Source organism: Salvelinus alpinus, chromosome 25, assembly GCF_045679555.1.
Source record: "Salvelinus alpinus chromosome 25, SLU_Salpinus.1, whole genome shotgun sequence".
In the NCBI taxonomy this organism is placed as follows: Eukaryota; Metazoa; Chordata; class Actinopteri; order Salmoniformes; family Salmonidae; genus Salvelinus; species Salvelinus alpinus.
In genome coordinates this window covers 4,358,178-4,369,715 of record NC_092110.1, presented here as the reverse complement: position 1 = coordinate 4,369,715, position 11,538 = coordinate 4,358,178, and the positions used below count along the sequence as shown (strand labels likewise).

General features: G+C 43.6%; 1 protein-coding gene across 2 annotated transcripts in view; it reads left to right on the top strand.

Moving 5' to 3' along the window:
• The window catches only part of asxl2 (ASXL transcriptional regulator 2), a 30,832-nt gene extending 19,594 nt beyond the window's left edge, over positions 1-11,238 (top strand). For both annotated transcript variants that reach the window (XM_071365347.1, XM_071365346.1), the window contains 6 exons: positions 1,587-1,646; positions 2,191-2,354; positions 2,641-2,737; positions 2,968-3,073; positions 3,297-4,407; positions 4,554-11,238. In XM_071365347.1, the coding sequence (XP_071221448.1) occupies positions 1,587-1,646; positions 2,191-2,354; positions 2,641-2,737; positions 2,968-3,073; positions 3,297-4,407; positions 4,554-6,698 (3,683 nt within the window). In that variant the 3' untranslated portion in view covers positions 6,699-11,238. The remainder of the gene's footprint in view (positions 1-1,586; positions 1,647-2,190; positions 2,355-2,640; positions 2,738-2,967; positions 3,074-3,296; positions 4,408-4,553) is intronic.
• The last annotated feature ends 300 nt before the right edge of the window (positions 11,239-11,538 follow it).

Sequence of the window (11,538 nt, the reverse complement as noted above, 5' to 3'; positions counted from 1 at the left end):
GTGTTTGGAAACATATTATATTCTTGTTGACAATAACATTTTGGGACTGTGTACAAAAGGTGCCGTAATTTCTAAATGGTTTACCCAATATGGATGAAAATACCCTCAAATTAAAGCTGACAGTCTGCACTTTAACCTCACATAGTCATTGTATCGTTTCAAATCCAAAGTGCTGGAGTACAGAGCCAAAACAACAAAGCATGTCTGTGTCCCAATACTTTTGGAGCTCACTGTAGCTACAGTGCATTCGGAAAGTATCCAGACCCCTTGACATTTTCCACATTTTGTTACGTTACAGCCTTATTCTAAAATGGTTTAAATAAAAACATTTCCTCATCAATCTACACACAATACCCCATAATGTCAAAATAAAAAAGGAAATATCACATTTACATAAGTATTCAGACCCTTTGCTATGAGACTCTAAATTGAGCTCAGGTGCATCCTGTTTCCATTGATCATCCTTGAGATGTTTCTACAACTTGATTGGAGTCCACCTGTGGTAAATTAAATTGATTGGGCATGATCGAGGCACAGGTCTGGGGAAGGGTACAAAAAAATGTCTGCAGCATTGGTCCCCAAGAACAAAGTGGCCTCCATCATTCTTAAATGGAGGACGTTTGGAACCACCAAGACTCTTCTTGGTGGCCGCCAAACTGAGCAAGGGGGGAGAAGGGCATAGGTCAGGGATGTGACTAAGAACCCGATGGTCACTCTGACAGAGCTCTAGAGTTCCTCTGTGGAGATAGGAGAACCTCCCAGAAGGACAACCATCTCTGCAGCAGTCCACCAATCAGGCCTTTATCGTAGAGTGGCCAGACGGAAGCCACTCCTCAGAAAAGGCACAAGACAGCCCGCTTGGAGTTTTCCTAAAGGACTCTCAGACCATGAGAAACAAGATTCTCTAGTCTGATGAAACCAAGATTGAACTCTTTGGCCTGAATGCCAAGCGTCACATCTGGAGGAAACCGGGCACCATCTCTACGGTGAACCATGGGGGTGGCAGCATCATGCTATTGGGATGTTTTTCCGTGGCAGGGACTGGGAGACTAGTCAGGATTGAGGGAAAGATGAACGGAGCAAAGTACAGAGAGATCCTTGATGAAAGCCTGCTCCAGAGCACTCAGGACCTCAGACTGGGGAGAAGGTTCACCTCCCAACAGGACAATGACCCTAAGCACACAGCCAAGACAACGCAGGAGTGGCTTTGGGACAAGTCTCTGAATGTCATTGAGTGGCCCAGCCAGAGCCCGGACTTGAACCTGATCGAACATCTCTGAAGAGACCTGAAAATGGCGAAAATCTCTAAATTGTTTTTGCTTAGTCATTACGGGGTATTGTGTGTAGATTGATGAGGGAAAAAACGATGTCATACATTTTAGAATAAGGCTGTAATGTAACAATATGTGAAAAAAGTTGCTTTCTTATCCAGTTCCAGTTTTGCCGTGTACATCAGTAAGCCTTTCCTGCTTCCACAATGGAAATAAGTTGTGTCTTATGCTCATTTTTATTTTACCCAGTGTATCAACTTGTGTGGCTGAATTGTGTTTAAATCAAATCATGTTCCTCTCTCTCCATCCAAACAGACTCCTGTCCTGCTTCTGGTACCAGGAAGATGTCTCAGAGGTCCAGTCGACTCAGTGCACGTAAGTACTAGATATTTCAGGTATTTCAGACATTCCAGAATGCAGATGATAGAATTTGCATTCCATATACCGCAGCAGCGTGATCGGCCATTAAAATACTGCCTCGGCGAGATCGGGTTACTGCCGTGACCTACATTTGAGTCATTTAGCTGACACAGACGTATAGGAGCAATTAGGGTAAAGTGCCATGCTTAAGGGCACATCGGACGATTTTTCACCCTGTCGGCTCCAGGATTCAATCCAGCGACCTTTCATTCACTGGCCCAATGCTCCCAACCGCTAGGCTACCTGCCGCCTCTGTAGTAGACTCATCCAGCTTGTCTTTGTCATTTAGATATAGTAGGCTTATACTGTACATACCAGTCTCTGTTGGCCTGGTCCCAGATCTGTTTGTGCTGTCTTGCCAGCTCCCATAATCATTGACATGCCAAACATAACAACAACCATAGGAGTTGGCTACAGCACAAACAAACCTTTTAAGTTCTTTTGTATGATTTACAGTGGATTTATCTTCTCTTGTGCTTTGTTTTTTTTTTTTATCCAGAGCAACTGAAGCGTACCAAGTGTGCAGAGATAGACGTTGAGACACCAGACTCTATCCTGGTTAACACCAACCTGCGTGCCCTGATCAACAAACACACCTTCTCTGTCCTGCCCACAGAGTGCCAACAGAAGCTACTCACACTACTGCCTGAGGTCGACCAACAGGTACTAGACACCATAAGGTCTCTAGCGCCAAAGAGGTTTAAAACCAAGAGACTCAACTTGCGATTCATTTCTGTAATCATCCACAAGGTATTTGCAGGAAATAATCGCACGGGGAGTCTCTCATCTCTCTTTATGTACCGATGATGATAATGACGATGATGATGCTATTGATAAGCAGATGGTGATAACAATAATGCTGATAATGATTATCACGATGATTTTGATAGTGATAATGATGGTGCAGTTTATGATGATGTACACAAGTTATCTCTGTCTGTATCTTTAGGCTTGTATGGATGGTCTGTTAAAGGTCACCAGTTCTGCCTTGAACAATGAGTTTTTCACATCAGCAGCTCAGTCCTGGAAGGAACGACTGGCAGAAGGTCAGTGCTTCTAGCCTGGTCCCGGATCTATTTGTGCCGTCTTGCTAATTGTCAATAGCATGGTAATGACCATTGGCAAGACGGCATAAACATATCTTGGACCAGGCTACTGTGCTTCTGCTTCAAAATATAACTTTTTATTCAACATAATTTTTCACATTTCCAGTAACAAGGTTTTTTAAATGTCTCATAAACCTTTTTTAAATTTGTATATTTTCCAAACCACAAAGGTGAGTTCACTCCTGAGTTGCAGCTGAGAATGCGTCAGGAGATTGAGAAGGAGAAGAAGGTGGAGTATTGGAAGGAAAGTTTCTTTGAGAGCTACTATGGTGAAAAGTAAGTAATTTTTCAGGGCTGGAATCTGTAAAATACATTGTGGTTATTGTTATGTCATTCAAGCTTTTTTTTACCTGCAAGCCTCCGGTTGCATATCCCTCAGATTTATCCTTTCTTTATAGTTGTCTGACCTCTCTCTCGCGCTTTCTCTCTCGATTTCTCTCTTTCTCTCTCTCTCTCGCTTGTGCTTTCTCTCTCTCTCCCTTCCTCTTCTCCTATCCAGCTCTGGACTCAGCTTAGAGGAATCCAAAGAGCTGCTTGAGTCTGGTCTCAGTCTGGAGCTCTCAGCCACCAAACCCCAGTTGTCTCCTCCAACACAGCCAAGTCCTGCTGGCCAAGCACTGCAAGATCCCAAGGTCCCAGAGAACAGCTGCCATACTCGTTCTTCAGAGAGGAGGCTCCGATCATCATCACTGCCTATAAACCATACATGTAAACCCATAGAAACTCCATCTAAACCCATAGAACCTCCATCTAAACCCATAGAACCTCCATCTAAACCCATAGAACCTCCATCTAAACCCATAGAGCCTTCCAAGCCAAGACCGGAACCAGAGCCTGTTCACGATGAACCAGTACCAGTCCCACCCATTGTCCCACCAGTTATATTACCGAAAAATATACAGAAGACACTGGAGGTTGAGTACCCCAGACACAGGACTCGTAGCAGAGGTTTATCCCTGCCTATAATGGCAGTGGAGGCACCTGTTGTGAAGAGACAGGATGTGGTGGACTCAACCTCAATGGTTACTCCACTTGGGGAGAAGCAGATGGAGGAAGAGGAACAGGAGCTGAAAGAAGCTCAGCCGGAGACCCCCCAGTCCCCTGAGATACCTCAGTCCCCTGCCCTGGAGAGTCCTCCAGAGGTCTGCTCCCAGAAGATGCTCAGATCATCACTGCCGACCGACCTTTCAAAGCCAGAGCCTCTGGGCTTGGACGAGCACAGTGGGGAGAGGAGGGAAGATGTTGCACCAGAGAGAGGCGCCTCAGTCTCAGTGTCAGTCACCCCCGTATCCACCCCCGTATCCACTCCTCTATGCACCCCCGTATCCACCCCCGTATCCACTCCTCTATGCACCCCCGTATCCACCCCCGTATCCACTCCTCTATGCACCCCCGTATCCACCCCTCTATCTACTCCTGTATCCACCCCTGTATCTACCCCCATATCCACCACCCCATCCCCAGAGCCGTTGAAAAGGAAGTCCTTGTCCAGTGAACAGGAAGTAGAGCTGACTTCAGAGAAGAGGGCCCGCATCACTCCACCGACAGTATCTGTGGTAACCTCTCCAGCAGCCACCATAACAACAGCGCAGAGAGTGCCTCCGCTTAAGGTAAATATAGTATTTTTTTTTTTACAATTAAATATTGTATATTGAAATGTATTTGTGGTGACTAAAAACATCAGGTACGAATACATACACCAGGAAGGCCCACACATGTTAAGCTTGCGTTCTTTCTTGTTCACTTTCCTTTTCAGATTCCTGTGTCACGAATCCTATCAGTCCCTGCATCTCCAACCCAGGTGTCCCCCAGGACCCCTCTCCCTGTCCCGCTCAGCCCTGGCCCCAGCCCCGGACGCACTGGTGCTCGCACTCTGGCTGACATCAAGGCTAAAGCCCAGCTAGCCCGGGCCCAGCGTGCAGCAGCAGCTGCTGCAGGCAGTTCCTCCTCTAAAGGTGCAGTACCAGGCCCAGGACCAGGAGGAGGCATTGTAGAGCATAGAGCTTCAGCCCAGACCCTCCACTCCAGGCCTCCCTGCTCCACCCAGTCTCAGTCAACCACCAGGCTGCCAGTAAGTAGCATCACTGGTCAATCTACCTGTCAATCACCTGATGCAGTCACCACACCAGCCCACTCCAGTTCGGTCCAATCATCAGGCTCCTCTGTGCCCTTTGACCTTAGCCTGTCTCAAAGAAGCTCCAACACCGGTAGAGCGTTTCTCACTGATGACCAACAGAGAGGCTCCGCTGATGGTATGATGAACCCAGGTTCTCTGATGGGACCTCAACATGGGAACGTTCAACATACGTCATACCCACCAGGTCCCCAGTCAATCTCTAGCTACACTTCATCTGTGTGTGATGTGAATAGCCAGTATGTATCTGGAAGCTCCATGGCAGCCAGGGCTAGCCACTTTATCCCAGCCAACAACCCTCTGGTCACATCTCTCCTCCAGGGGAAAGAGGTCCCTCTGGAACAGATCCTCCCCAAGCCTCTGGCCAAGGCCGATGTCCAGATGTCCCAGGCCAAACCCTCCCATGATGACAAAGGGACGATAACGTCCCACAGCACTGTTGGAACAGCCAGTGGTGAGAATAAGAGCCAATACCTACACGCTGGTGGTGTGGAGGACTACAGTAGATCTGAACAACAAGGATCCATAGGCCAGTCCACTTCCACCATACCTGGAACAAGAGCAGATATGTTGGCAGAGCTCCAGCACCATCAAAGGGAAACACCTAACAAAGACATCCAGGAACAGATCCTCAGGGCTCTGATGCACAGGGCCACCCACCAGCACCAGAACCAGCCATTTGGGGTCTCAGGTGGGGCTCAGCCTCCCCAGTTCGGAGCTTGTAATCTGGGGCACCAGGAGTGTGGGGACCGTCCCCGGTTCTCCGCGGGGTTCCCTGGACGGAAGAGGATGTCCAGGCCTGCCATGTCAGGGCACTACCTCCTCAATGTCTCCACGTACGGACGAGGCTCAGAGAGCAGTAAACGCTTCCACCCATTGACCACCGTTAACACCTCACTGACCCCACTGGCCAATCTGAAGAGAGAGCACATCGGGGGGGAGAGGCTGGCTAACGAAGGGGAGGAGTCAGTGGAGAATAAGTCTCATTCTCATTCTAACCCTGCTGGAGTCAAGATGGAAGAGCAGGGCTTCTCAGTCACAAAAATGGATGAAGCTCTAGGCTTTCAACACTGCTCCAGAATAATGTCTGAGTCTCCATCAGTGGGGGGCTGTATACCGGAGCAGGAGGACAACAGTTCAGCCGGTACAGATAGAGACAGTGGCACTTCTGCAAGAGCCAAAGAAACCAAACCTTTCACCCAATCACAATCACAGCACAGGAGGCACCCAGAACTCTGCAATACTAAACAGGGTGGTCATTCCGAGCCATATCGTTTATCTGTATCTCCCCACGTGGGGACCATGGACCCCACTCACCCCAGTACTCACCAGCGTCCGTCTGCCTTTCAAACCCAGAGACCTCTAATCGATAATCAGGAATCCATTGTGGGTTCCTGCTACGGTGGCACCATCAGCATGTCTGTACCTCACGCTCTGAATCACAATGCTGCTGCTTCAGGCACCGCTTCTAGCGCCTCCCCCTCTGTGTCAGGTAGTGGTGGGGACAGCGGCAGTGGCACCGGCAGTGTCATGTCTTTCTCAGTGACCGTCACCACCATACCTGCCGGTCACCCGTTGGACCACAGCAGCCAGGGGGAGGGGTCTCCAGAGCAGGGGTTTATGGAGGGATCTGGTATAGAGGACGTTCAGTCTAAATGCTACTGCCGACTCAAGGCTATGATCATGTGTAAAGGGTGTGGGGCCTTCTGCCATGACGATTGCATTGGCCCTTCAAACCTCTGTGTCTCGTGTCTAGTGGTACGATAAAACTACTAATAATGTAGTGCTGAGCGAATAACTATTATTTTTCGGCGGTTCAATTATTTGAATTGCATTTCTGTTAGCTCTATGCAGTTTCTGTAGAGTTACATCAGATCAAGCCTGAAACTGTGTGATGTAGTAGGGAGTTGTAGTTCCTAACAGGACAATGTTCTACATAGTTTAGCGCAGAAAATGTGCTAATAGCTACGTACGGTCTGTGTGGAGCAAGACACAGGGAGGAGAGAGGGCGCGCGATCGAGAGAGATCGAAGGCAGTTGCTTCGCGAACATGAAAATACATGATCTAAGTGTTTGATAGTTGGTATTTAGCGATCATAAAAGTATGCCTTATTTACTTTGAAGAACTACTAAATAGTGATTTTTGAGATGATGACTCGGAATGAAGTTAAAAAAAATAAAACTAATATTTTATTAAAGTAATGTGAATAAATGATGGTTAATAAGTGATACGCAACCATGGCCAGTCATTACCATCATGTGACTTTTATTAATTGTTTTATTCTGTTACAGCATTCAACCCACATAATGTGTAGTGCATTTAATGTTTAAAAATATATTTTTTTAATTTATAATCGAACCAAAACCAAACCGACTTCAAAAAGCACTAATCGCTCAGCACTACATAAATGTAGAAATGGTCTGTTTCAATTCTTTATTATTGCACCAAGGAACAAATCAGCATCAAGTCATCTAGCATCATCAACAAGTAGTGGTTACGAGCAAGGTCAGTTCCATTTCAATTCTGGAAGTAAACTGATTCAAATGTTTCTATTTCAATTCCGATTCTAATTTGAAAAGAAAGACGAATTGGAATGTCAGTGTATTTCCTGAATTGAAGTGGAATTGACTGTAACCATGGTTACCAGGGTAAAATGCACAGTGGCCATACTCAACCCAGCACATGGTTTTCAGTGGGGTGGCAAGTCATTTATACTGGACGACACAAGAGGTTGGTGGCACCTTAATTGGGGAGGACATGCTTAGCGAAACTAAGTGGAATGGTATCAAATACATCCATTTGCTCTGTTTCGGCCATTATTATGAGCTGTCCTCTCCTCCGCAACCTCCACTTTCATCTATTCCATCTGAAAAATAGTTTGTTTTGTACAATTCACCGATCAGTTCAAATCAAATCTTAACCTTTTAGACTTGAGACAAAAGTTGAATCTTGGCAATATTTTGCACTTGGACATGTTATTGTGCTATATTTTTGTAAAGATAGTTTAGATTTTAAAAAAGGAAGAAAAAAATTAATGTTGCTATTTTTGTAGAATGTAATAACAATGTTATGTTAAAGACTGCCACTCATTCAGTAGTTTAAGTTATGATGTTTTAAAAGGTGAAGAAGGGAGTTACATTCATATTCATCGACCCCTTGGGGTTTGTGTGTAGGTGGGGGAGTACAAATACTGATTTATATATAGATTTTAAAGGTCGCAATCAATCATTTATATATATATATACAGTACTAAAAACAAAGTTACAGATGTGTTAAAAGATAATAATAGATATTTCAAATTATTTAGATTATAAAACATTATTTCACATAACGATTGCACTTAGCGTTTCTACTAACAGGGGTGACTGACACTGAGACTGTATAGTACATGTAGTGTACAGCGTTTGTACTCTAACATGGTGATGAAAAGTAAAAGCACTTCACAAATAAATGGATAAATAGTGCCCTTCAAGGAGCAAGCTGAGTATAGTCAGATTCCAGATCTGTTTGTGTTGTTTTATGGCAATGACCAAAGGAGTTAGCAATACACCACAAACAGATCTGGAACCAGGCTACAAACTGAGGTCTTTGCCATTTCAGATCATCGTGCGAAGTTTACCGACTCCATGACACATTTGTTTTCATATATGTTTGTTTGTGTATAGCAGAGTAACTATTAGCAGTGATGTACATTTAAAACACTCAGAGAAAGAAAGGAGAAAAATGAAGATTTCAGTTCTTGTATTATTCTTTTGCTTTGTAAATATTGGCTTTCGTTGAGCTCGATTTAGAAATTAATTTAGCTTTATGTTCCTTGCTTAAGCATATCCAACATTTATTGTTTTTATTGCAAAAGAGTTTATATCTCTAAAGGAAATGTGTATTTTAACGCTAAATGCTGTGCTATCATGAAACCATTCAAAGTTGTATAGGCTCCAGGTACAGTATTCAGGTTGATAGGGTAGAGATACAATTTACTAGCTACATATAAAACAAAGGAACATCGTATGGGTATGCATGGTGATTGCAATTATAAAATCAAAATGTATCAATCATATTTTTGAAATGATCTGACTTAAACTGAAGATAGTTGCTGTGTAACGGTGTATTTTATAGAAATCATTTCCATGGTAAGATGCCAAAGTCACCTTATGAAAACGAAATGATCAGATCTCGTTTTTAAATTACTAGTTAAACAAAGTAATATATTTTAATATAAAAAAATCTATTTACAAATTAAAAAAAAAAAACAGGGTATTTACTAGAATGATACACATTACACCGGACAGTTTTTTAGGTACACCCATCTAGTACCGGGTCAGACCTCCCCTTTGCCTCCAGAACAGCCTGAATTGTTCAGGGCATGGATTCTACAAGTCGGAAACGTTTCACAGGGATGTTGGTCCTGCGTGACGCCATCCGTGATGGCGTCACGCAGTTGCTGCAGATTGGACAGCGGTACTCCACCGTCACCAGCCTGTACCGTTGACACCAGGCAGGATGGGACTACGGACTCATGTTGCTTACGGCAAATCCTGACTCTGCCATCAGCATGACGCAACAGGAACCAGGATTTGTCGGACCAGGCTATGTTTTTGCACTCCTCAATTATCCAGTGTTGGTGATCGCATGCCCACTAGAGCCACTTCTTGTTTTTAGCTGATAGGAATGGAACCCGGTGTGGTCGTTTACTGCAATAGCCCATCCGCGACAAGGATTGATGAGTTGTGTGTTCCGAAATTCTGTTCTGCACACCACTGTTGTTCTGTGCCTTTTATTTGTCTGTTTGTGGCCCGCCTGTTAGCTTGCACGATTCTTGCTATTCTCCTTTGACCTCTCTCATCAATGAGCTGTTTTCACCCACAGGACTGTCGCAACATTCTTGGTAAACCCTAAACACTCTCGCGAATGAAATCCCAGGAGGGTGTCCGTTTCTCAGATACTGGATCAGGTGTGCCTGGCACGACGATCATACCACACTCAAAGTACCTTAGGTCACTAGTTTGGCCCATTCTAACATTCAATCGAACAGTAACTGAATGCCTGTCTACCTGCTTTATATAGCAAGCCACGGCCACGTGACTCACTGTCTGTACTAGCGATCCATTTTCGTGAATGGGGTGGTATACCTAATTGACTGGCTGGTGAGTGTATATTGGCTGTACCTTTTTCTTATGTTTTTGTGTGGAAGAGTGGACAGACCACAACATAACTTTTGTAGCAAAAAAAAATCCCCAAGTTTTTTGATTCTATATGACCCATGTATTTTTATGGAAATCTACATGTCCTTTTCCACTGAAGTCCTGCCTGGAATATTGTAACCATCTGAACTGTATGCTCTTGTAACGACATTGGTTAATAAGATATGGGGCATTGTTTTGTCTTACACATATTTTCAGCAACAAAATGAATACAATTTCATGGCACCATTTCTAAGTGGTCTGTGGATTGGATCTGTGTGTGTGTGTGTGTGTGTTTGTTTAAAAGTTAGTTGACATCTTTATTTACAGTCACATGATTCTTTATAGTCTCAAAAAGTTCACAAAGTCTGCATCCCAAATGGCCTCTGGTCAAAAGTAGTGCATTATATATGGAATTAGAGGGCCATTTGGAAGCAGCCAAATGGTTTATATATTGTAAAGATGAGAGACCCAATATTTATGATTTGACCCCTATCATTGCAAACTTTGTTAATTCATTTGATCGCCTATCAAATTGTATTAATTTTATTTTAAATAAATACATGTTTTAGTCTAATTTGGTTTCTCCAACATCTAGTATTGAGTATTAATTATATATTTTTTATGAATTTTGATGTTGTTCTATTTTAACTGACTTGTGTATGTGATGGATTGCAAAGAGAAAGTAGTTTTTACCCACATTTTGTAAAAAGGCAGCTGACATCTCGTAAAGTTTAAGAGAGCGTTGAATTATTGATTCAGTAGCCTACTCCACTTTGTCCTTTTCTCTCAAACCATGATTGACTTTTTTAACAAATCAATAGCTTAAATTCAGAGGGATATATTGATTAGATCCCATTTTTAAACCGAAGGACAAAAAGTAAAGGGTGAGGATAGACTTGGTTAGGAGGAAACGTTTCTTAAGTGTCATCCAGTAATGGTTTGAAAATGTCTGTCTGTTTGTCTTGTGAAGGGTGTGTTCCCATCAGTCCGTGTCATTTTTGCTGTTTTTAGATTGGAAAGTCTCCGTTTTAAAATGCAGGTGAATGTAATATAGTAATCAGCACTTGTAAACAAAGTGTATTTTATCAAACTATATATTATGAATAAATAACAAAGAAAAACCATTTTGATTGGGTGTGACATTTGTATGTCAATTAAATGTATTTTATAAAGCCATTTTTACATCAACAGTAGTTGCAAAGTGATTTACAGATACCCAGCCTAAAGCACAATGGCCAGGAAAAACTCACTGGAAAGAAGGGACCTAGGAAGAAACCTAGAGAGGAACCCCGCTTAAAGGGGTGGGCCATCCTCTTCTGGCAGTAACGTATGTATGTGAGTGACTACTCTACTCTAATACTAGTACAACTTACACTATAGGCCTACTATCAGTATCACATTACTACACATTACTAAGGCTTTTA